General features: G+C 40.8%; 1 protein-coding gene across 3 annotated transcripts in view; it reads left to right on the forward strand.

Moving 5' to 3' along the window:
- The window catches only part of LOC140718865 (WD repeat-containing protein 72-like), a 339,559-nt gene that overhangs the window by 298,217 nt on the left and 13,663 nt on the right, over positions 1–27,679 (forward strand). For 2 of the 3 annotated variants that reach the window (XM_073033117.1, XM_073033123.1), the window contains one exon: positions 24,644–24,748. In XM_073033117.1, coding sequence (XP_072889218.1) covers positions 24,644–24,748 — 105 coding nt within the window. Of the gene's footprint in view, positions 1–24,643; positions 24,770–27,679 lie in introns of all 3 variants that reach the window. The other variant, XM_073033118.1, reaches the window with a different exon arrangement.

Here is a 27,679-nt window from a genome sequence, read left to right on the forward strand (position 1 = left end):
AGTTGCTGTTCCTTCTCGGATGATGGTTTGCCAGAGTTTCCCGTCCTTGCTGATGTCGATGTTACATTTCTTCATGTTGACTTTTAAGATGCCTTTGAAACTCTTCTGTTGTCTGCCTCTTTTACGTTTGTCTTCTTTAAGCTGGGAGTAGAAGATTTGTTTCATCCGAACAATATGACCGCTCCATCTTAGTTGGTTCTTGATGACGTAGGCTTAAATGCTGATTTTTTTTGCATCATTTAGCACACTGACATTGGTTCTTCTATCTTCCTAGCTGATATTTAAGATGTTTCGATGACAGTGTTGATGGAACTTTTCAAGTGCCCTCAGATGTCGTCGGTATGTTGTCCTGGTTTCTGATGCATACAGGAGCGTTGGGATCACCACTGCTTTGTACACTAACATTTTGGTGTCTGTTCGGATGTCATGATCATGAAAGACTCTTGTTCAGAGACGTCTAAAAGTTGTTCCAGCGCATTTAAGATGATGTTGGATCTCGTCATTAAGGTCAACTTTGGAGGAGAGGTGACTTCCAAGATACGGAAAGTGCTCCACGTTTTCCAGGGTTGTTTCGCCAAGTTGAATTGTTGGTTCTATCTGATTTGTCTCAGTTGGTGACGGTTGGTAGAAGATCTGAGTCTTCTTGGAATTGATGGTAAGTCCAAGTTTCACGTATGCACGGTTGAAGGCAGTCAGAATCTGTTGTAGGTGGTTTTCTGAGAGAGCTGCAACACTGTTGTCATCTGCGTATTAGAACTTGATGAGGGAACTCGTGGATGTCTTGTTTTTGGACTTGAGATGGGCAAGATTGAAAAGTCTGCCATCTGTAGACAATTTCAATTCCTGGGGGTAGGTCGTCCTTGATGATGCAGATGATGAGACTGTAGAATGTCAGGATAAGAGTGTTGCCCCATGCATAGTTATGGTAATGCACCATTGACGCTTTTCATTAATATCTAACTACGCATATGGTGTAACAGTTCTAAGTCCATCAAAAAATTGTGCTCCTGTCATTCTTTCATGTTCCTTGAAATATCAGCAATGAGTATTGCTCATCATCAACTAAGAGTTTGGTTTAGAGTATCCATAGTTAACTGCCTTGTCACCCATGGGTTGGGTTTACACATTGATCTCCAGTTTTCTTTTTCTACTTTGTTCACTCTGGCATTTTATCGAATGCTGAATTGCTTGAGGTTTGCAATGTACTGGTAAAGCAGTGGGTTTACTGCATACATGTGCTTTGTATTCCATGATAGTGGATGCGTCTTTAAAGTTCTGGTGATATTTGCATACGTTTTACCATACCAGTCTCAGAGTATATGCATGGACATTGAATATATCTTTTCTCAAACTTCAGTATCTTTAGTTAAAGTTGCATAGTAAAATTGGTCACTCGATATAGTTAGCTCTTAATAGAGAAAATTTTAACCACTGGCCAATATAATATACCATCAATTCCATTTTCCAGAACTTCACACAAATTATTTTGAGGTTGACTTTGCATCCTGCCAACAGTGAATGATTGAATGTCAAATTGTAAGGATCTCTACTAATGACAGAGCAATCACAACTGCGCCAATCTCCAATTCCACCCATTGACTGTTGATCAACTCCATGGTTTTAAAATTGCGACAGCAAGAGATGCTGGAAACAAGAGCTTCTGCAGATGCTGGGGGAAAAGGAGCACCAAAAAGCCCACATAAGATAAAGATTTAAGATTCAAACATTCAAAGTACATTTATTATCAAAATATGTATGCAGTATACAACCCTAAAATTCATCTTCCAGACAGTCAGAAAGCAAAGAAGAACCATGGAACCAAGCCATTCAAAGAAAAACATTAAAAATCAACCCCCACCATGCACAAAAAATTTTGAGTGAACGGCAACAAAAAAATGAGTGAGAAAACCTTATTGAATTTTTTGAAGTAGTTACGAGGAATGTTGACGAGGGTAAGGCAGTGGATGTAGTCTATATGGACTTCAGCAAGGCCTTTGACAAAGTTCCACATGGAAGGTTAGTTAAGAAGGTTCAGTCGTTAGGTATTAATGCTGGAGTAATAAAATGGATTCAACAGTGGCTAGATGGGAGATCCCAGAGAGTAGTGGTGGATAATTGTTTATCGGGATGGAGGCCGGTGACTAGCGGGGTGCCTCAGGGATCTGTTTTGGGCCCAATGTTGTTTGTAATATACATAAATGATCTGGATGATGGGGTGGTAAATTGGATTAGTAAGTATGCTGATGATACTAAGGTAGGAGGTGTTGTGGATAATGAGGTGGGTTTTCAAAGCTTGCAGGGAGATTTATGCCGGTTAGAAGAATGGGCTGAACGTTGGCAGATGGAGTTTAATGCTGAGAAGTGTGAGGTTCTACATTTTGGCAGGAATAATCCAAATAGAACATACAGGGTAAATGGTAGGGCATTGAGGAATGCAGTGGAACAGAGAGATCTAGGAATAACAGTGCATAGTTCCCTGAAGGTGGAGTCTCATGTAGATAGGGTGGTGAAGAAGGCTTTTGGAACGCTGGCCTTTATAAATCAGAGCATTGAGTACAGAAGTTGGGATGTAATGTTAAAATTGTTCAAGGCATTGGTAAGGCCAAATTTGGAATATTGTGTACAGTTCTGGTCACCGAATTATAGGAAAGATATCAATAAATTAGAGAGAGTGCAGAGACGATTTACTAGGATGTTACCTGGGTTTCAGCACTTAAGTTACAGAGAAAGGTTGAACAAGTTAGGTCTCTATTCATTGGAGCGTAGAAGGTTGAGGGGGGATTTGATCGAGGTATTTAAAATGTTGAGAGGGATAGATAGAGTTGACGTGAATAGGCTGTTTCCATTGAGAGTAGGGGAGATTCAAACGAGAGGACATGATTTGAGAGTTAGGGGGCAAAAGTTTAAGGGAAACACGAGGGGGTATTTCTTTACTCAGAGAGTGATAGCTGTGTGGAATGAGCTTCCTGTAGAAGTAGTAGAGGCCAGTTCAGTTGTGTCATTTAAGGTAAAATTGGATAGGTATATGGATAGGAAAGGAGTGGAGGGTTATGGGCTGAGTGCGGGTAGGTGGGACTAGGTGAGATTAAGAGTTCGGCACGGACTAGGAGGGCCGGAATGGCCTGTTTCCGTGCTGTGATTGTTATATGGTTATAAGACAGAATATAAACCATAAAATCAAAAGGCATATTTCGGCACAGTTCAGCTCAGTGTTGATTATCTGCAGGCCATCCCAATTCAAAATTCCCCTCAAAGTAGTAATAACAGAGTTACTAGAACTGGAAACATCATAAACCTGAATTTCAGGTCCAAATCTAGAATCTGCATGGATTAAACCTTGCCGACAGCATTGAGGGAGAGAGCTCACTTGAATGCAAGGACCTTCCCTTGGGAGCAGTGAATGAAGGACTGCCGCACGCAGACACCTTTTCCAGCAGCAGCGAGAGAGAGGCTGATGGACGGCGCTGAAAACTCGCTCAGCTCCCGCATCCGCCTCAGTTTTTCAATCTTCCTCGGTGCTTTGATCGGCGAGGTTAGCGAGAGGTAGAGTCGATCATGCGATCTCCTGGCTTCCTGGCCTCTCTGCACGTTTTGCCCGCAGCCTTGTGGAAACCTCTCGAAGACAGCAAAGCACCAGATCACTCGATTTTGGCCCAAAATCGCACGGCTGGAATGTGGATAGTGGGCTCGGACAGTAGCAGAGCCATATCTGAAATAAAAAGACGATGTAAAAGAAGTGAAAGGAATTGCTTTGTGAACCGTCTCAAGGATGTCACCTTTGGTAGCATTGTCCACTGACACCCACCTTCTTCTGGAATACAATAATAAAAAAACACAATAAGTTTAAATACATAATATAATTTATATATATATTGGTTGTATGCCCATTAAATGACGCTAGGCGCAGGACTGTCTGTACATAAGGTGACTGACAGGAAATGTAAAGTTCTGTTGGTAGGGGTGTGGTGTGGAGAATTGAGTTAATGGGTGGAGGTGTTGATCAGCCTTACTGCTTGGGGAAAGTAATTGTTTTTGAGTCTGATGGTCCTGGCCTGGGTGCTATGTAGCCTGCTCCCTGATGGGAGTGGGACGTACAGTCCATGAGTCGGTTGGGTGGGTGGGATCCTTCATGATGTTACTGCCCCTTTTCTGGCATGTTTCTGTGCATACATGTCCTTGATGGTGGGTAGGCTGGTGCTGGTGATGTGTTGGGCCATTTTGACCACCCACTGTAGAGCCTTCCTGTCCGCCGCAGTACAGTTTCCTAACTTGACAATGTGACTAGTCGGGTGTTTGGCTATGCAGTCATGTGCGAGCAGGGTGCACTGCAATGGGCATAGCTCAGAGCTCTGGGGTGCAGCCGTGTGGAGGTGATGGTGAGGGAGGGGCGGTTGTGCATTCTGACTGCCTGAGACCTGTCGGTTAACAAGTCCAATACCAAGTTGCACAGTGGCATCTTTAGACCGAGGAGTAGGAGTTTGATCACTAAAGTCTGTGGGACAATAGTGTTGAGCACGAACTGAAATCCAGAAACAACATTCTGACGTAAGTATCCATGGCAACACACACAAAATGCTGGAGGAACTCAGCAGGCCAGGCAGCATCTATGGGAAAGAGTAAACAGTCGGTGGTTCGGGCTGCTTGCTAGGTGTGTCAGGGCCAGGAGCATGACCAATGCTGTGGCATCTGTCGTAGAGCTGTTCTGTTGGTAAAGCATAAAGTGACTGAGTGTCCACTGCAGCAGGAATGGAGCCTTGAAAAGTCATTCAGAACATTTCATGATGATTGGTGTCAATGCCACCAGATGGTAGTTGTTCAGTTATGAAGGTGCAGCATTCTTTCATACAGGGCTGAAGGTGACAGCGGCCTCTATGAATGAAGTGCTGAAGATCTCCGTGAAGATGCCAGTTAGTGTGCACACTCCTTGAATACTTGGCCTGGGATGTTGCCTGGCTAGGCTGCCTTAGGGGGGTTGACTCTGCAGAGTCCTTCTCGTGCCTGCCACTATTGCCTGCTCACCTGGGAGGGGGTAGCTTTCATGAATGGCATGGAGCCGCATGTCTTGAAGCACATGTAGAAGTTTTTAGAGCATCAGGGAGGGTGGTGTCACTGGTATAGTCAACATTGTTTTCTTTGCATAGTTAAAAATGCTCTTGATGCCCAGCCACACATGCCAGGGTTTATTATCAGACATGAGTTCGCTTTTTTGTGCATAGGCACTCTTTGCCCTTTTGATGCCTAAGATGAGGTTTTTCCTGGCTGCTGTGAGAACTGTTCTATGTCCACACTTGAAGGCATCACCCTGGGTGATCAGTGGGGGAGCGCACCTCTGCATTCAGCTGTGAGAAGATCGTTCTCAAGGTACAACGTCACCTACACACTTCCCGATGTAGCCGGTGACAGATGAGGCATGTTCCTTAAGGTCTGTGTCTCCTCTGTTAGTGGCAGAACACCTGCCAGTTAGTCCATTGAAAACAGTCCTGAAGCATAGAGCTTGTCTCATTAGGCCATACAGTGACGGTCCTCTGAACTGTTTACTCCATTTTCAGTAATGAATGGTATACTGGTATTAACATTATGGAGATGTGGTGAGAGAGGCCAAGATGAGAGTATGAGACCTTGCACTACAATGGACTTTGTTTCTTTGCTTTGATTGTGTCCCTTCTTGTAAAAGTTGCATGATTCATGTTTAGGTTATGACTTACTTTCGAATTTTTCTTATCTAATGCTACGTGCCTGTAAGTAAAAAGCAGTTTTTCATTGCACCATGCGTACAGTGCATTTACTTGTGCATATAACAATCAAGTTGAATTTGACTTGTCCTGATCACGTGTTGATGCACTATCAATAACTCCGAAAGACTGGAAGTAGAGTAAATACTGAAAGGCTTTTATTAGCAGTAAAATGGACCAGTCCATGCTGGATGACTGCCCTGGACTGTGGGAGGAGCAGTGACACAATCACCTTCATCCAGGGGTCTGTGGGAGGAGCCACAGGAGCAGTCAGCAGAGGGGCATGTCCAGACAGATATACATGGTTTACCACACGTGTCTTGGCTTGAAATGTCAACTGCTTATTCCCCTCTGTAGATGCAGACCTGACCTGCTGAATTCGTCCAGCATTTTGTGTGTGTCGCTCAAGATTTCCAGCATCTTGAGTTTGCAACTTTAATTATATTGCTTTGATAACACTACTACTTCTTGCTGTGTTATAGACTTGTAACCTGCTATATAACATGCTTTCTGGAACATAAAGCAGTTTGCTTCCTTAAAGGAACGAACTGCAGTAAGTAGCTATCATTACATCCGGAACCATAACTTGCATTCCATATACACGCGGTCTGACCCTGTTTTCAGAATGGAGCTCTATGTTCTGCTTTTTGAATAAGGGTTACTAGCAACAGTGAGCCCGGCTTTCAACAGCATTCTTTAGCACTTCTGCCAAGGTTATAATCTTGCAAGCCTAACAACTTAGAATGGATTTTCTTATACTTGAACCACACACGTGTCTGTCCCAAGTACAGTCAAAAGACTTAGAAAGAATCACCATGTCTGAGAGTTCTTTTCAATGACACAATATTGTCATTAAATGCCTTTCTCTTTCTGTAGTTCCTTCTGCTGAATTTAGAGGTTTTTTCAGACTGAAATCATCCTCCAATTTCTGTACCACTTCTATGAATGGAAGATCTTTAGCTTTTTGTATAAACACCAGTGTAGTGAGTGTACTTGAAAGTCAAGGCCAACTTCAATAAATTAAATAGCTTTCTTATGAGTTCTCACAGCACTATTCATGCCTGCACATTCTCAACGTGATTTCCTGCCTCAACAATATTACTAGCCACGGGCACTTCCATTCTTTCCACTGACTCAGATGTTTGATTGTATATCCCAATGCAGTCTGCATATCCTATACTTGGGCTGCCATTTTGTCCCATTCCCCCTATAAACAATGACTCTGCTGCAATCCAGGATCTAATGTTCATTATTACATTCCATGTAATGTACTAACTAGTAGAATTTCCCTCTTTTGTTTCATTGCTGCTGCCAACACAAATATTTCAATTCTCTACATACCCATTTTCTCTCCCTGGCTGTGGATTGTTGAGGTCCCATCGTGTGTGTCATCAATTGACTGAGCTCAGTATTTGAATTGAAACCACTATGGTGATCATTACTATCGTTTTTGCTAGTTGTAGTGTACTTAGAGGGATCCGTGAGATAGCTTAGCATTTCTGATAAGTTCTATTTATAATAAAGAGCTTAGATAGATAGATAGATAGATAGATAGATACTTTATTCATCCCCATGGGGAAATTCAACTTTTTTTCCAATGTCCCATACACTTGTTGTAGCAAAACTAATTACATACAATACTTAACTCAGTAAAAAATATGATATGCATCTAAATCACTATCTCAAAAAGCATTAATAATAGCTTTTAAAAAGTTCTTAAGTCCTGGCGGTTGAATTGTAAAGCCTAATGGCATTGGGGAGTATTGACCTCTTCATCCTGTCTGAGGAGCATTGCATCGATAGTAACCTGTCGCTGAAACTGCTTCTCTGTCTCTGGATGGTGCTATGTAGAGGATGTTCAGAGTTTTCCATAATTGACCGTAGCCTACTCAGCGCCCTTCGCTCAGCTACCGATGTTAAACTCTCCAGTACTTTGCCCACGACAGAGCCCGCCTTCCTTACCAGCTTATTAAGACGTGAGGCGTCCCTCTTCTTAATGCTTCCTCCCCAACACGCCACCACGAAGAAGAGGGCGCTCTCCACAACTGACCTATAGAACATCTTCAGCATCTCACTACAGACATTGAATGACGCCAACCTTCTAAGGAAGTACAGTCGACTCTGTGCCTTCCTGCACAAGGCATCTGTGTTGGCAGTCCAGTAAACTTATAGTTATAGTAAACTAAACTTACATCACATGTATGATGACATCATAAGATTATGAAAAATAGGAATAGAATTAGGCCAATTGTACCAGTATGTCTGCTTCCCATTTGATCAAGGCTAATTTTTTTTATCCCTCTCAATCCCATTCTTCTGTCTTCTCCCAATAACCTTTGACGTCTTTACCTCCACTTTAAATATACCCAAAGACTTGGCCTCCATAGCTGTCTGTGGCAATGAATTCCACAGATTCACCACCCTCTGGCTAAAGAAATTCCTCTGTCATATTACATTCTCAAATGACTTAATCATATAAAAGACCTACACTGGAGACTTTTTGAGGTCACTCTAAACTCATGGGATTTTGAGGATGTAACTTTTGTAATTTAGCATGACTTTTAAATATGCAAATCAAGCAATGAGGTACTTCAGTCTGATGTATCCACTGAACCCCTCTCTTTCCCCTCACCCATACAACCACAAAGCTGCATGAATCCCTCCGCCCGCCCCCATCAACTTTGGGGCTAAAGGACGGTCTAGTTGTAGCCTATACCTTCAAAGGTCTCTAAGTCAACTAATTAGAATTATTAGATCATAAGATAAAGAAGCAGAATTAGGCCATTGGGCCCATTGTGTCTGCATCGCCATTCCATCACAGCTGATTTATTATCCCTCTTAACTCCATTCTCCTTCCTTCTCCCAATAACCTTTCACATCCTTGCTAATCAAGAACCTACCAAGCTCTGCTTTAAATATACTCAATGACTTTGCCTTTACGGCCATCTATGGGCAATGAATTGCACAGATTCACCAGCCTTTAGCTAAAGAAATTCTCTCATCTCTATTCTAAAGGGATATCCATATATTCTGAGGCTGTGCCCTCTGGTCCGAGATTCCCCTACCATAGGAAACATCCTCTCCATGTCAGCTATGTCTACACCTTTCAATATTTGTCAGGTTTCAATGAGATTCCCCCACCCCCATTTTCTAAATTCCACTGAATTATGGAATCATCTTTCATCATCTGCCAATATATTTCCCAGCAGCTGATGCATTCCTTGCTAAAAGATTCTATGGCTTGGAGTCAAACAACGTTTAATTAGGTTATTGTTAAGCTCACTCTGATTTATTGTATACCATTTCTCTTCCATTTGGTTAGGCACCTGGGGTGCTTCACCCAACCAGGAAGAACAAATCATGCACTTCAATCAAAAATATGAAATGGATATTAATAAACCCATTGGAGAACTTGGGAGAAACTTTAATCTCTGAGTGGTCTGAATGTGATACTTAGGAAAAGATTACCTAGGTTTCATAAATAAATTGCATGAACCTATCTCCAGAATTAAAAGGGAATAAAAAGTTACTCTGATAAAATTAGGAGATGCAGGGTTGGAAGAGGCTTGCCAGTTCACCTGAATGACCTGCTTTGTATTACCCTTTAGATTTTCTGACAATCAGGATGAAGGGGGTTACTTCAGGTGATCAGAATACATTTTGTTTACCTAATTTGATGGCCTGAATGTCTTTATCCTATTCCTATGATTCATTTGTCCATTGTTCCTGCAATGGATTATCAGCTGCAGATGAGATTGAAGCTCACTTTACCACAGTGATGCCTTGCCTTTATGCTCAAAACGTACTTTTTCCTGAACCAGGATTTCCAAGCTAAGTCAGGCACTTCAGGTGAATTCAGAGGAATTTTGTGTTGTGATGCAAGCCCACTTGAAATTGTATTTGGATTGTTCCATTAAGGATGATCTCATTATCATTCTTTTCTGTTTTTCTGTTCCTTTTCTATTCTCTTTTCTCGCTGCTGCCATCAGGTCGAAGGTACAAAAGCCTCAGGACTCACACCACCATGTTCAAGAACAGTTACTATCCTTCAGCCATCAGGCCCTTGAACAAAAGGGCTTATTTAAGGACTCTTTTATCTTGCTATTTCATGCTCTTGTTATTTATTGCCATTTATTTATATCTGCATTTACGCAGTTTATTGTCCATTGATCACGTTCTATAAACTTGCTAAGTATGCCTGCAGAAAAATAAACTCAGGGTTGTATGGCTGATATGTATGTACTTCGATAATAAATTTTACTTTGACCTTTTCTCTGGTGACTTTCAGGTCTTACCTCTTGATAAATAAAGGAGTGGGGAAAATATATAGCATAACACTTTCCAAATTTCTAGAGAGCCAGTAAAGTAAGAGTATCCCTAGACCACATTTGTTCCGTTGTAGTTAAAGTTTTGCCATTGTGATCAGTAGAACATGCTCAAGAACTCCACTGATAAATGAAGATGTGTAAAATCAACTCTTCCAGAGGATTGATACCCTCATAGGGAACATTTGAAGTTACAGAAAACTTGTTATGTAACCACTGGACATGAAGACGAGTATTTTCCAATACTGATTGTACACATCCAGAACAAAAAATAAAAATCATACTGCTTTGCAGATCAGTTGGCTCCTTCTGTTTTGTTTTGGATTTTCAAAGTCCTCACTATTTAAATTCATTAAAGTTCCCTTCCTTGACAGAGCGTCCTTGTCCTTAAAATCAGTCATAAAGACAACCCTCCTCAATAATCAACACTTTGCCCCTCGGATCTTCTTCTGACCTCCAATGTCACTGGGCACATTATAGTCTCCCAAATTTGTATCCCTCTTTCTTGGAACATCTTGTTTGAACCTGCCATTTGAAAAATCCCAAATCCAGAAAATATTGCCACAGAATTCGAATTAAACCAATCTAGAAAAAAAAGAGGAAAATCTTTTAAAAATCTAGAAAAAGAGAGGTTAGTATTGTGGCACCACTCAGCCAGATTTTCAGTCTCCCTCCTATATGCTGATTCATCACCATCTTTGAGTTGGCCAGCTTTGGCATTGGAGCTGTGCTTAACCTCACAGTCATAAGTATAAAGCATACATGACACTTCTTGTACCATATTTGTTCATTTAAAGGAATTGATATTGGCTAAATTACTTCATCTTCTCACTTTCTTATAACCATCACAACTAAGCTATCCATTCTTCACAGGGTGTTGATAGGTTTAGTGTAATGATGTGAGGTTATTATACCTTGGATGTTATCTTTCATCTGGTTGTCACCATTTCGACATGTAGCAGGCAATTCAGTAACCCTCAACAGACATGCTCAATCTCATAGCAGCTGTTGCCAGTGTAAAAACCTGTGAAAAAATACCCTACCTTTTTCTGCATTTCATGAGCCTTTTTGGCTCTATGATAGTTTTAAACCAACAGCGATGTGCATACCAACTAGAACAAAATATTTCATTTATCCTTAGTCTTCATTTATTTATTTTAAAATGGCATACAGCACGAAAATAGCAAGCTGCCCAACCATCCCTCAGTTTAATCCTAACCTAATTACAGGACAATTTACAATGTCAATCCGCCTATCAAGAGTCTGTCTTTCGAAACTAGAGCACCCAGAGGAAACCCACATGGTCAGGGGGAAATCATACAAATTCCTTACAGGCAGTGGCAGGAATTGAACCCAGGTTGCCTGTACTCTAAACTGTTGTGCTCACCAGGGGTGCAGTGCTAGCTGGAGCGCGTCCGGCATGTCTTTAATAAAAAAGCCGAAATAAACAAGCTAATTAACTAGGTGCCGCCCAGGGTGATTTGAGTATCTCAGAAACTGCTGATCTCCTGGGATTTTTACGCAGAACAGACTCTGGAGTTTACAAAGAATGGTGCCAAAAACAAAAAAAAACATCCAGCAAGTGGCTGTTCTGTGAGCGAAAACATCTTGTTAAATCCACTCGCTGGATGTTTGTTTTTGGCACCATTCTTCATAAATTCCAGAGTCTGTTGTGCGTAAAAATCCCAGAAGATACTCAAATCACCCTGGGCGGCACCTAATTAATTAGCTTGTTTATTTTGGCTATTTTCTTAAAGACGTGCTGGACACGCTCCGGCTAGCACTGCACCCCAGGTGTTCACCATGACGCTACTGGGCCAAAGCAGATATTCAGTTGACAGCAAGTAATTGATACTACTTCAGCAAAGTTTAAAAAAGGTGTGAATTAACTTGGCTCAGTGGTTAAGTTACCAGACCAGAAGCCTAGACTAATAACCTAGTAATCTGAGTTCAAATCCCACATTACAAACAGTGGAATTTAATCTAAATTGATCTCCTGGAATTTGATAAGAACAGAATTAGTATCGCTGATAAAAAAAAATACCATATTGTCATAAAACTCAGCTGTCTCATAGAGAGTGAAAAGGTCAGGGGGTACCAGAGGCTAGGGATGGGACGGTTCTGCTTGCTGCTCCGCGACCTTTACACGGCTCTGTGCTGAACTCAGGCTGTGGCCTGCTCTGGCTGCATTGATGCCTGGTCTCGTGTCATTTCGTAAAACTTCGGTTCTGAATGCTATTTGCTTACTTTTACTATTTGCATGATTTGGTTTTTTTTTTTCTCTGCACCTGGGGGTTGGGATTTCACAGTCTTTTTTTTTGCATTTCTTTGTTTCATGGTTGCCTGTAAAAAATGAATCTCAAGGTTGAATAATATACGCATACTTTGATAATAAATGTACTTCGAACTTCAGACACAGTCACATGTAGTTGCCTTTGCATTGCCCTCTAAGATGGCCTAGCAATCTTTTCAGGTACACCATTGCTACTGCATTACAACAGCTCAAGGAATTAGCACTCCAAGCACCTTCTCACGGGCAATTAAAAATGCCCAATGAATGTTTCTCCTGTATAAATAAAAGTGAATAAATAAAAATATCACATATTATAAGAGAGGTATTGGCAAATCTTAAAACAAAAAGGAGTAATATAGGCATTGAAATTGTAGAGAGAGGAGAATCTGAATATGCCTCAGCATTCCGGATACAATGTCACCATTAGTTTCTGGATTTCATCTTGCTTCGTGACAATAAAATTTGATGACCTTCAACATTCTTTGATGCAAGCTAATAGGATCAGAGAATCATTACGGCACAGAATAATAATAATCTATGAAGTGTAGACTTTATAATGAAATGATTGATCCCACAGGGAAGCAAATTGTTTGCTGTATTACGTTTTCAGTAAAAAATGAATACAGGACCACCCAGGCAAAATGTTAATGGAACATTTAACAAGAAGAAATAGTAGTGCTGGAAATATAAACTTGCAGTAAATTTGCATTCAGAATATTAATGATATTTTAAGAAATTAGGTCCGTCAATGATATTTCATTATTTGCCTCATTTGTTAAAGGAACATACTTGTGATTACCTTCAAATATTAAATTGCTTTCTGCTGTAATATCAGTTATAGACAAGTCTGGATCTAAATTTATTACCAGCACTTTGACTAATACATTGGGATCTATCATGTCTAGTATAGTTTTGTCATAACTCCCACTGAGGATTAGGATCAGCTCTAATGATGACTGTGTGCGGAATTAATGAAAATACAAAGATTTGAGGTTGTACTTTTTGGGAAAAAAAAGGAAAATTTTGATATGGTGTAAACTGAATTTTAAAGATTAATGAGAGAATTGAGCAAATTATTTCCGGTAGCATTAGATACCTAAGGCACCATTGAAGTTAAGGCCCAATCCAAACAATGAGAAGGAACTGAAACAAAGGTGGAACCTATGAAATGATGTTACTCCTCATTTTCAGTTTTCCATAGCTCATGGCTTTATGAGTAACAATATCCTTTTATGGTTATTTTACACAAACTTACATAATGATAAATTAATGGCATTGAACAATTATCTAATTTTTTTAAGTTGACTTTAGCACTGAAAACCACACTGATGGTAATGGGAAATGAATCAAGGAGGACAAAGAGGAACACAAACTTCGGACTAGGGGACTAGGGACTAGGATCGCCGCGGACCTGGGACTTGCAAACAGGGAACTAGGATCGCCGCGGCCATGACTGGACAGCGGGAACACGGACAGCCGCGGACCTTGGACTTGGACAGGGGGAGCATTGGATACCATGGATCGCTGCAGCCAGAAACATGGACACCAAAACACAGGACAAGGAATCTTGAACCAGGACTCCTCCTTCAGATCAGGCATCAAGCCGGGACTCTTCAAGGTGTAAACACCGACACTGGGCATGACATCGAGCAAGAACTCCACCTTCAACTCAGGCACCGAGCCGGGACTCTTCTTCGGGGGGTAGAGACAGACAATGGTTATAAACATCGAGCCAGGACTCTGCCTTCCACTCAGGCACCGATCCGGGACCCTTTGAGGGGTAGATACAGACAAGGGGCATAAACGTCGAGTCAGGACTCCACCTTCAACTCACCCCTGGTGGATTGACCTTGCCCGGATCCACTCTGGCGACGGAAGGCGAATTGCTGGTACTCCGATGCGGGCTGGATCACTCTGGCGACGGAAGGTGAATTGCTGGTACTCCGATGCGGGCTGGGTCACTCTGGCTTGTCGTAGCGGCAGCAACTTACGAAGGCTTCTTAGCACTCTCGCCCCGAACGGCTAAAGCCAGGGGCTTTTAAGCTGCCGGTTCGGGTCGAGGGTAGATTACCTTGATTGCCAAGCTCAAGGGACACGTGAAACAGAATTAGAAGGGAACAAGGCATCAATGGTCCGGATCGCAACCTAACTAAATTTAAAGGGGAACCGATCCGGACCATGACACAGGAAGTTACACTCCCTTCATTGGAACTGGGAAGGCTAGAAGTGCTGGAACATTGAAGAAGGAGGGATTGAAGTCAAAGTCTTGAAGCTTATTGAATAGTTTTGACGGGATGATAGTATTCGATGTTGAGTTCTAGTCAATGAATAGCATCCTCATATATGCATCTTCACTGTCCAGATGTTCCACAGTGGAGTGAAGAGCCAATGAAATGGCAATTACCATAGACCTGCTTTGACAGTAGGCAAACTGAAGCGATCCAAGTCACTTCTCAGGCAGGAGTTGATGTGTTTGAATACCAACCTCTCAAAGCATTTCATAACAGTAGATGTAAGTGCAACTGGACGATAGTCATTGAAGAAGGTTATCATGTTCTTCTAGGCACCTGTATACTTGAAGCCTGCTTAAAGCATGTGGATACCTCAGACTGCCAAAGCAAGAGGTTAAAGATATCGGTGAACACTCCATCTAGTTGATCACATCTTTAGTACTTGGCCAGGTACCCTATTGGAAAGGATGCTCTCAGTGTTGGGCTCAAAGACTGAAATCACTGGGTCATTGGGGGTGGGGGTGGGGGGCTTTGGGAGTTCGCAAAGTTTTGAAGGCCAAAGCAAGCCTAAAGGACATTGAGCTCATCTTGTAGTCAATGAAGAGCATCCTCATGTCTTCATCTTCACTGTTCTAATGTTCCAGGGTTGAATGAAGAGCCATTGAAATGGCATCTGCCATAGACCAGCTCTGACGGTTGAGAAACTGGAGTGATCTGAGTCATTTCTCAAACAGAGAAAGAAGCCTTGTTGTCACCTATGTCACTTGGTTTCACTTTGTAGGAGGTGGCAGCATTCAACCACAGCCACAGCTATTCATCATCCTTCACCGATCCAAGTCTGGGACAGAATAGCCACTTTGTAAGTGAGCTGGCTTTCTGGTGATCGCACATGGACCTCTTGTATTCGACTTGGTCGCCAGACATGAATGCCTCTGATCTGGCCCTCAGCAGACTGTGGATATCATGATTCCTCCAGGGCTTCTGGTTTGGGAATGATTTTGTGGGGACACACTCATCCATAACTGTTTTTATTAAGTCTGTGACAACCTTGGTGTATTCGTTAGTTTCTCTGATGAGTAATTTTGGTTCTGTAGAATGGCTTATTTCTCAAGCTGTGTTCTCATCTGTTCATTCAAGCTAAGGAAAAGATCCTCAAGCACTATTTTAATGAAGAGAAAGAAGTTCTCTCTAATGTACTACCCAGTACTTAGCCATCAATCAATATGGGTGTTTGCTCTATGTTGGCATTAAGGCAGCTAATTTGGACCTTGGGATAGCACACATCAACCCAGTTCTATGTAACATAATTTTAATAGCACAGTGTTTACATCAGCACCAGATACCAGCGAGGATGCATCATTCTCATCTCCTTTACTCTCCTTTCCTCCATCTCCTTCACTTCTGTCTTGTCAAATGCTAATGGTGGATATTTAAGCCTTTCTCAATTTTTTACTTTCAAGGAAGAATCACCCTCTTATCATCTTTTACTTTATTCCATCCCTTTCAGATTCATTCAGGACCACCAAGTCATATTATGCAGGAGGAGGATATTGGTCCTCATGCCTGTGTTGTTGATTTGAGAAATCTGTTAAATTAATCTTCCTCCCTTTCTCTTTCTCCCTTGACCTGCAATCTTTCTTTTCATTTTCAAATACGACTAAAATTCTCTTGAAATCAACTTTTGAATCTAACCCTGTCATGTTTCCTGCTTCATTTCAGTAACTTGCATTGTTAAAATCAAACATCACTTACAAGGTGAATGGTAGGACACTGGGGAGTGTGGTGGGATAAAGGGATCTGGGAATACAGGTCCATAATTCATTGAAAGTGGCATCCCAGGTAAATAGGGTCGTAAAGAAAGCTTTTGGCACGTTGGCTGTCATGCAACAATGTATTGAGTAAAGGAGATGGGATGTTACGTTGGAGTTGTATAAGATACTGGTGAGGCTTCATTTGGAGTGTTGTGTACAGTTTTGGTCACCTACCTACAGAAAGCTGTGAACAAGGTTAAAAGAGCACAGAGAAAATTTACAAGGATGTCGCTGGGTCTAGAGGACCTGAGTTATAAGGGAAGATTGAACAGATTAGGACTATATTTTTTAGAATGTAGAAGATTGAAAGGAGATTTAACAGAGGTATACAAAATCATGCGGGGTGTAGATAGAGTAAATGCAAGCAGGCTTTTTCCAGTGAGGTTGGGTGAGACTACAACCAGAGGTCATGGGTTAAGGGTGAAAGGTGAGAAGTTTAAGGGGAACATGGGGGAAACTTCTTCACTCAGAGGGTCGTGAGAGTGTGGAATGATCTGCTAGCATAAGTGGTGCATGCAAGCTTGATATCAACATTTAAGAGAAGTTTGGACATTGGACAGGTACATGGATAGTAGGGGTATGGAGGGCTATGGTCCCAGTGCAGGTCGATAAGGGTAGGCAACTTAAATGCTTTTGGCATAGACTAGATGGGCCAGAAGGTCTGTTTCTGTGCTGTACTTCTCAATGAATCTATGAATCATCCTATTATTGGTTGTCTGTCAATTCTTTTACATCCGCAACCTCTACCAGTAGAAAATAATTTCCTTATGTACTCTACCAAGCCTTTCATATAAGACTCCCTCATCTCCCATTAATTTCTTTTCTGTCGAGGAGAACAATCCAGCTTCTCTCATCTCTATACATACAAGTCCCTCTTCGATGGATTCACTCCAGTAAATCCGTGCATAAACAGAAAAGTCTTGATATTCTTCCTAAAATGTGACACATGAACAGAGAAGCCCACTTGAGGTCCAACCTGTGTTTAATGTAGCTTCCTTTCATCAAACTTAAAACCAGTATTTAAATTAGACAAAAGAAAGTTCTTCCTCCCCTTCTCCCACCTTCTTACTCTGACTTCTCAACTTCTTTTTCCAGTCCCGATGAAGGGTCTGAGCCCAAAACATCGACTCTTTATTCCTTTCCATAGATACTGCCTGACCTGCTGAGTTCGTCAGCACTTTGTGTGTGTCGCTTTTGGTTTCCAGCATCTGCAGATTTCCTTGTGTTTGGGTGCTCTGGCTTCTCCCCACATTACAAAGACATATGGATCAGGGTTAGTGAGTTGTGGGCACACTATGTTGGCACCAGAAACATGGCAACACTTGTGCCCAGCATATCCTCACTGATTTGCTTTGACACAAATGACACATTCCACTGTATATTTCCATGTACATGTGACAAGCAAAGCTAGTCATAAAATAATCTTAATCATAACTCAGAAGTACCTTGTTATATTTATCGTTTGGAGTAACTGCTGTGATCAATTTAGCTGAACCCTTATAAAACAAGGCAAAGATTTTACACAGCCTATATCATATTGCTAGGAGATTGAAAGAAATCTTCCGGATGAGAGGAGATTTGATAGAGGTATACAAAATTATGAGGGTTATCGATAGGGTAAATGCAAGCAGGTTGGGTGAGACTAAAAATGGAGGTCATGGGGTAAGGGTGAAAGGTGACATGTTTAAGGAGAATATGAGGATGAACTTCTTCACTCAGAGGGTGGTGAGAGTGTGGAATGACCTTCCAGCGGAAATTGTGGATGTGTGTTTGATTTCAATATTTAAGGGAAATGTGGATAGGTATATGGATGGGAGGGGTATGGAGGACACTGCTCTGGATGCAGGTTGATGGAACTAGGCAAATTAATAGTTCTGCACAGACTAGATGGGCCAAAGGGCCGGTTTCTGTGCTGTAATGTTCTGTAACTCTATGACTTTATGTCTTTATTTTCAGATATAGAGTACCAACCATGGGTAAGCTTTGATCCATTGCAATATGTCAACTTGTCAGCATTGATGTCAAATCAAAATAATAACAGAAAATGCTGGGAATACTCAAAAATTCTGACAGCTTCTGAAGAGAGGGTTGGTATTTCATGTGGCTTTTCTTTCATCATCTGGAACTATCGAGCTGGACTTTTGTTGCTGTGATTACAGGGAAGGTCTCAACTTTTGCAATCATCGTTCTGTAGGATTAACAATTGCTTTGTGATGTTTTGTAGGCAAATCCTACAGCTGGTGATTTGTCCCACCTCCCCGGCCTCTTGTTGTTTCTACAGCCGTGCCTTATCAAGGGAAATCAGTGAAATTTGTCAGACCGCAAGGGCCTAAAATATTTGTGCGGCAATGTTTATGTGAATTAAACATTAGATAAGCTGACTGGGGTTGCTTCTGCAATTGTTACCCACTTTGGTAAACTGTTTCTGTGCAGATTATGAGCTGATACTTGGGAGTGCCTGAACGTGACTGATTGGGTAAGGAAAGAATTCCTTTAACTAAACATTTGAGTTGATTATCATTTACTTCAGGTTCACATTAAGCCAACTCGAATCTTCCCAGAACTACAGCACTGAGAATATTGCTGTGCAAGGTACAACCCAATGTAATACCGAAACATTGGTTAAAAGCTCTTTCCTTCTGGACAGTTTAATCACAGATGTGCTGATCTCTGAAGAATTGTCATTTTATGTTTTATTTTTCAGTAGGGATTGTCTTTTTCAGAATTCCTATGTTCTGACATAATAGACTCACCTGGCCACCAATTGATAGTGACACACTGAGTGGAATCTCTGACAGGAATGCTCTGTGTGCTTGGCCGGGTTTCCCATCATGGTAGCCTCTAGCTAACCTTAGCGTTCCTTTGCAGAATATGGTGGTTGATATTGCAGATTTCCTACAGGTTGAAAATTATTAATTTAAAATGCAATGCATTAATTAGTAGATTTTTATTCCATTCCTGTGCAGTTATATTATTTTGTAATTATTTCTTAAATAACTGAAGGGGTTTGATTAATTGATTGTCTGCATTATAATATACCCTTGTATAGTGGGTCTCTTTTAAAATTGACTCTGCAGAGACCAAATACATTGTTTTCCTTGTGCAGATTCTTTTTAATTCACTGTAGTGTAATTTGTCACCATTAATGTCAACTCTGCAAAACAAACTCTGTTTCCTTGTCAGCATAATGGTAACTGATCATTTAAAAGTGAGGTTTTTAGCTTTCAGTTCCATGTCTGTGCCTCTGCATATGAAAAGACTGAGATATATAAAAAGAGAAAGTGTGAGAGAGTGCAGGAAAGAATGGGAAAAAATTTAGCAAGGAAGGGTGTCAATAGATGCACAGTTTAATATTATCACTTTCTGTATGTTGTTATTTGCTCCGTGGCCACTTTGTTAGGTACACCAGTACACCTGCTTATTAATGCAAATATCTAATCAGCCAATCATTTTGCAGCAACGTGATGAGCAGACATGTTCAAGAGGTTCAGTTGTTAAGACCAAACATCAGAGTGGGGGAGAAATGCTATCTCAGTGACTATGATCACAGAATGATTGTTGGTGCCAGACAGGGTGGTTTGAGTATCTCAGAAACTCCTGATATCCTGGGATTTTCTCGCACAGCAGTCAGTGGAGTTTAGAGACCGGTGCAATAAGCAAAAAAAAATCCAATGAGCGATAGTTCTATGGGCGAAAACACTTTGTTAATGAGAGAGGTCAGAGGAGAACGGCCAGCCTGGTTCAAGCTGACAGAAAGGGAATAGTAACTCAAGTAACCATGCACTACAACAGTGGTGTGCAGAAGAGCATTGATGAACGTACAAGTCGAACCTTGAAGTGGATGGGCTACAGCAGCAGAAGACCACAAACATGCACTCTGTTGCCATTTTATTTGGTACAGGAGTTATCTAATAAAGTGGTCACTGAGAGTATAAATGCGGTGTCCATATGCATATAATTTCTGCATCTTAATTAAGCAATTGATAATCTTTTATTTCAATATAATTAGTCCTCACTTTCTTTCTGTCATTTCATCATGAGTAGAGATTTCTAACTAGAGTACATCCTAAATGTCCATTGTTTTTGCTTATATGTGATGAGCTATGTTTTGTCCATTAATGAATTGGTGCAAAGTCCTGGGATTTAAATCTGTTTCCAAAATTGATTAACAGAGCGTTCAAGTTTTGTGCCCATAATGCCAGTGATGGGGAGCCTCTCCCTTCTACAGCCCAAATTCTAATTGCCAACATCCTTACAGTGTTGGCACGTGGTCAGGTGGTTAAGGCATTGGTCTAGTGATCTGAAGGTCACTAGTTCGAGCCTCAGCTAAGGCAGCGTGCTGTGTCCTTGGCCAACAACCAACATTGTACATTGCAGGCCACTCTTGTGAAAGGGTCGGTGAGTGTCTCACAGGGTGTTGATGACAGGTTATGGTGCTGATACTGTACCGAGTTTCCTGTGTAGTTCTGCCCAGCATTGTGGGCATGCTATGTTGGCACCGGCATGTGTGGCGACGCCTGACTTTAATGCAAGCAGAGCTTTTCTCTGTAGGTCTCGATGTACACGTGACAAATAAACCTGAAGCTTGCTCTTGAATCTTGCATTGATGACTGAAATAAAATGTGATCTATACAAGAAATATTTTCATAAATATGTGGTACCTTGATATAAGATATTAAAACATTTGCCCAGGATTTAGAGACCCATCATCTAAGTGAAGTGCAAAGGTTAACTGTCACCTTAGTATTATTAAGGATCTCACCCATCCAGCCAGCATCCTCTTTGATTTTACACCATCAGGCAGGAGACCCCAATGCATAAAAACATGAACAGCCAGGATGGGAAACAGTTTCTTCCGTCAGGCCAGTAGGCTACTGAACTCCCTGCTGCATCATATTTGAAGTGGCATGGTTAATCAGTTCCTTACCTTGCAATATTTAATTTATGCACTTTAGTTTGTTATTTTGCATGATTCATCTGTAGATTTTATCCTTACTTTCATAAGTTATTGTGTGCTATGTGTACCACCAGGCTTTACACCCTGGTGTGGAGAAACATTGTCTCATTTCTATATGCATTATATGGCTATATATTATATATATGTATATAGTTAAATGACAATAAACTTAACAACTTGATTTCCATACATGTGATTTGTGTTGTGGCAAATAAACATGTGACCTTTGCTGATCTCAGTATGGAGACCAGGAGAAATTTGTATCTGGCCCCTTAGCTTTACATCAACCAAAGCTACTGTATGTAATTGAATGTGGTAACAACTTAGATTCCAAAATGAATGTCGTGGTTTATATACATTTTAAACATTTTGAAATAATATTTACATTTTAATTTCAATCTGTTTAACTATTTTAAATGTCAGTTTTGTCAGTGATATTTAAAAAGAGTTTTGGTAGAAATCAGGAGTCAAACGACCATTAAGATGGTACAAGGACAGGACTGCAGGGTTAACTGTCTGAGACCTCGCAGGGCAGCCACAGTAGTGAGGATGGACTGGAAGTTTGGACTTACAGCACCATGAAAAGTCTGCGTGGCAAGGTATGTGAAATCAGCATGAGCACTGGTCCAGATCCTGACAGAACTGATACTATCAACAACACCAGCCGGGGAAGCTTTTTTTCACTTTCTCCTTTGACAGAAGAGTTTAAATGTGGATTTTAAAGAACTTGCTAACTACTTCACGATAAAGGCAAACTAGAAGTCCTCCTTATATAACCAACTCCCCAAAACGTAGTGCAGGTTAATCTAATTGTATTCCACTGGAAGATGATTACAAGAGACTAATGATTAATAAACATGGAAATATACAGATATTTACAGTGCCTAGATTTTATATTTCTTTTTGTTATTTATAGTTTTATTATGTATTGCAATGTACTGCTGCCACTAAGTTAACAAATTTCACGATGTATACCAGTGATATTAAACCTGATTCTGATTCTCATTTCTTTCTGTCTTCACATTGGATCAAAACAGCATCAGTGTTGTTGGAATCCTAGTAGTTTCAGCTTTTTTCACTTGTTTACAGTATATGTTTGTCTGTAGAGTTTTAGTAACTTAGTTTATTACTTCCGTAGCTCCTTTGTGTGCAAAGCCGAAGAGTAACACAGTCAGTAGGTTTTCACAGGTTTCTTATCTCAGGCCTGCTCACAATATAAAAAGAATGTATATGCTCACGTTCCTTTGTACTTCTTTACTTGCCTTGCTCTTTGCTATAGGCTGACCCTGTCCGACCTGTACTATCGTGAACATCTAATAAAATGACAGTAGCCGTAAGATTTTTACCTCACTCTTGACTTCAGAAGAACCTATCCACAGCTTCATCTTCATATGCAATAGCATAAGTACATTCCTCCGTAATACCAAGGCCGAAACACCCAGTGATGTCGAGGTACACAACTGAAGATGTGTCATAATGGTAGTAACATCATCTAGTGGTCATCTTTAAGAACTACTTCCACTCAAGCCAAGTGCAGTGCAGAAACTTTGGGGATTGTAACATCCAGTCCTATTAATCAAACTGTAGTATGTCAGGCCTAATTTAAAGTTTTAAGACTTACCCAAGATTAATGTGTGCCCTCTTGTCTCCTCCCCTCCACAGTTGCATATATGGCTTGCTTCACTTCCCACCTTTCTTATCTGCACTGTAAATGGTGCAAAGTTGATTGACAATAGGATTGGTAATTGATAGGCGATGGACAAAGCTATTGGGCTTTATTGTATTTGTTTTATATTTTTGTTTGAACATAATAATTGTTATTTCATTAAACTTGTTCTTCTATTCATAAACATTATGGATTTTCCTCTGTCCTTAACTCTCCAAAGATAAAGATTGGCTTTACTTATCACATGATATTTTGAAACACACATTGAAATGCATCATTTGTGTTAACGACCAACACAATCCAAGCATGTGCTGGGGGCAGCCCACAAGTGTCACCAACATAGCAGACCCACAAATTACTCACCCTTACGTTGGAGCATTCAGAGGAAACTCACACACAGATATGGGGAGAATGTGGAAACTCCTTACATATACAGAGGCAGGAATAGAACCCTGATCACTGGCGCTGTAAAGTGTTTCGCTAGCCGCCATGCTACCCTGATACACAATCTCTAACACTAACTGGTTCCAACTTCTTTGTGTTATATTTCTGGGCTGTTTTTTCAGAGGACTCATTTCCCCCCCACCAGTGACTCGTTGTGCTGAGGTGAATAGTCGTCAGTCTTGGAGGGTGCAACGTTCAGCTTCTGCCACTCTTGTAGAGCAGAGCCCACTGCCCCCTTGACCCAATTTTGATTGTACCTTTACTCTTCCTGCCTTCATCACAATGTGGAACCCCACAATGGTCTACTTTAAGGCTTGGTTCAGAAGTGGTGAAAGAGCATGAGAAGATAATTCCTATTTTGTAATGTTGTAGAGATTAAGAAATGCAGCATTAGATTCTCCAAGCTCTTGGACAGTTTTTTTTTCTCTCTCTCTATTAAATTAATATTTATCTGTAAATACCTGCATTGAGAAGCTCATGAAACAAGAGTGATTCATTTTTATGTGGATAGGTGTTACACGCCTTGTGACATTTGTTCTGTGCCATTGCCTTCAAGAGTACTTGGAAAGAGAACCGAAGGAAAGAATCGCATTGATTCTGGTGGGCAGCAGAGTCTCAACTGCATTCAAAAGCAATGTGTGTATCATTTGACTGCACAAATTGATCATAGTAATTCCTTACTCAAGTATGTGGTGAATTATTTACACCAATTACACACACGAGCTGCATAAAAGATTCCAAACTATGATTGTATAACCATATTGTTTCATAATACTGCAGGCTTGCTTTTCATCTATTTGTTCTGACTCAAAATAAAGTATTCAATCATTTTCAGGTTAAACTCTAATATTTTGCTACGTTTCAAGTGTTGGTGTATAGGGCATCTGTTACAAATTCAATCAAATGTATGGTCGTATTCAGTAAGCATTAAGCAAAATAAATGCAAAGACAAAATTTAAGTACCATTCCTGAATATCGGATATCTGTGAGAAAAATGATAACATTTACATAGATTTTCTTCTGTTAATGTTGGGTGTGTTAATTGTGTGCCAGTATTTGCTTCATTTCCACTTCTTCATAATCAGATAGCACGTCAATTCATGTTGCTCAGTGCTAAACTTAGCCCTGTAAAGTATTTTGTTATTAGTGCTCTTTCATAGTTTGCTCGTTCTATTGTTTTACAGCTTCAGTCAACGTAGTCACACATGACTGCAGCCCAGACCTGGAAAAGCACCAAGGACCCAAGGAGGTGGCTGATGGATGTGCCTTTGAGGAGTCTGACAGTCCAGGTGAAAGCCATTGAAAGATAGGTGGGAAATGTAGAGTGACAAATATGACATGGAGTTGTGTGTCTGCGGAAGCAGAGAGGACCTTGACATCTTTATGTCCCTCTGACTGCAGCAAAGTACACTGTACATTCAGAACGTGTATGTACAATTGCTCATGTTTTTTTCAAAGGAAAACTCTTCATTCAATTTCTTGTTTTACTTTCCCACTGAGTTTGTATTCCTAATTTAGTTTGGGTGTTTTTTGTGCGATCATTTCTTTGGTTGCTTTCTTAAGTTTCTTGGGCAGGCACTGTGTGCCGAATCATGTATCATTTTCTTTTATTCCTTCTCTCTGAGGCCTGTCAACTGAGCTAAGAGGTTTCCAAATCTTGCAGCCAGCCCTGACAGGGGCAGCTGCGAAAAGTCCCCTGATCCATCTCACAAGAGAGCTGCTGAGATTTAATTTTCAGTGGAAGGGTGCAGTTTGAAATCCATGTCAGGTCCCCGAGGTCATCTCCAAACCCAGATTGGACTCGTGGCTCCAGGATTATCTTTCAGCTACTCCACTCAACCTAGATTCCTCGGAAGTTTGACGCCTGCTTTGCTGCCAAGTTTCAGGGCCTATTCTTCTAATCCTTTCTCTAAACTGCAGTATGGTTTTAAACGAATGACGAACTTGTGTGCATCCCTTTTGAATGTTATCTTTCACTTTACAACGTCAGTCAATCATAATGATTCAAACACACAAAATTAAAGATCTCTTTAATGTAATGTACTTGTACACAGCAGGTTCTGATGTGAAGAAAATTATTGCTTTTTTTGTGAGCAGACATTCCTATATCAAAATATGTCTTGCTTTGTAAGATGGAAACCCTCCTGAGATTTCAGTACTGGTCTCATTGGCTTCCATCGAGAATATGTGGCTTTGTTGCCATGGATACATTGTATTTCTCCAAGAATTGTTCGTATTGATCGGTCGACAGGCGTGAAGGACGCGGGCATGTGTGAAGCATGAGGGGGTGGGGCAGTGGTAAATGACCAGAGGTTACTGGTCAGATATTAGCTGATGTGGCATACACTTGTGCAAAAATAAAGGGACCCTTTTCTGATTTCTGGGCTTTTGCGCCCACCGCATTGTGTGCCAATAGAACAAACGAGAAGAAACTTGTTAGTTGCTTGTCATGTCAAATCTCCAGTGTTTGTCCAGACACAGCTGTCAGTATTCCAGCTTGCAATCTCGGGGATGTGCAACAAAGAGCTCGACCCATGAATTATTTATCGCAGCACCTCAGCGTGCGATTCAGTTATAAGAAATTAAGATAACTTGGAAGAAAATGCCAACTGAACCAAAAGTGACTGGGGCTGCCCTTTTAAAAATTTAGCTGAGAAGTAGGGAACGATTTTTCAAATCCCAGCTTAATTTATTATATTTCATTGGCTGATTGCCGCAACATGTAGTATTCACGTCACAGTACATACACTGCTCCTGCAATTTCTGCACAATTTGCTGGAGTCCTGCAGAGTTTCGCAATTTGTTTTACTTTCAGACTAATTGCTCATGCGTCTAAACTTGCACACAATTGTATTGGACAGTTCAGGTGATGCACCCAATGTATGCATTTAGTATAGACAGAACTGCACACTTCTATTAGTCATATGGTTATGCAGTTACAAAAAATTGTGCCTTTCGATGGTATCATACAGAAACTAAGACAGGTAAAAGAAACCCTTCAAGGAGAGGTCACCCATTTTCCGGGGGAAATTAATACTTCAGCCTTTCAACATATAGAGGAAAGCCCATGTCCTGCTCGCCACTTAACAAACATCAGCAAAATTATAAGCCTCTTACAGACTTTGGAGCAAAATCTTTCAGTTGCTCAGTTTCCTGCAGTCCCAATAGCCCTCCCCACCCCCAACTCCCACCAACACACACATCATCGGAAAGCCTGGTCGGAACGCATCCACGGCCCATCTGTAAAGTGCACAATGTGTAAAGTGTCAGCAATGAGTTATCTGTGCTTCCTCAGTTCAGATCTATTGGCTTCAATGAAATGAGCGTTTTTGAAAGTTGTGTACGATCTGCAGTGTGTGGCAGAGAGTGAATTTCTACTCTGTATATGATTTTATTTCTCCATGGCCATGCGAATGAAAATTACATCCAACATGGAACTTCACAGAAAAATCACCAAATTTAAAAAAAACATTCCGAATCATCTTTCTCCATTGACCATTTTGTAACATGTTGCACCTTTAAAGAGAGCCCAGAGTACAAAATCTACTCAAAAGCTTTTTGCCACATATCTTTCCATTCAGCCAATCTTTACACCGATCCATTGTGATGTTAGCATACTTCTGTGTTAATATCCTCTTTCCAAGAAAGATAATATCTAAAGAAATGAACAGATTAAAGCATTATGATATAGATATTTCAAAAAAGCTCCATGCAAAGCTACAAGACGTTGACAGTGTGCAGTGTTTGCTGTCTACAATGAGTACATATGTATCTATTCTGTGAGCTTCCAATTTAGTCTGGACTGTCAAGAGCAGGCCTCAGAAGGTGGAAATGGTAAAAGTTTTGATGGTCACTAGCTATACAACTGAAAGATAGGACAGTACCTTAGGTTATACAGACGTAAGGATAATCCCTAAGTTTTTCTACACCACTCTCCCAAGGTCTACTCGGTGAATAGGTAACCTTATGACACAGTGTACTATTATGTTTAAAGAAATGAGGAAAAATCCTCATGGTGTATAGAAACTCGATCTGCAAATGAATTTGTGGTGGGATGGACTTAATATCAGTGGCATTTCTCACCTGATGGATCATTATGTTAAGAAAATATTGCTTAAGTGGTCTGCACAGCTGGAGTAATTCTACAAGATTTTTCATTTCTACAGCAATTTATATCACACTTTCTGGAGAACTGGATGGGAAAGGCTTATCACTTATTA

Source organism: Hemitrygon akajei, chromosome 30 (assembly GCF_048418815.1).
Source record: "Hemitrygon akajei chromosome 30, sHemAka1.3, whole genome shotgun sequence".
Taxonomy (NCBI): Eukaryota; Metazoa; Chordata; class Chondrichthyes; order Myliobatiformes; family Dasyatidae; genus Hemitrygon; species Hemitrygon akajei.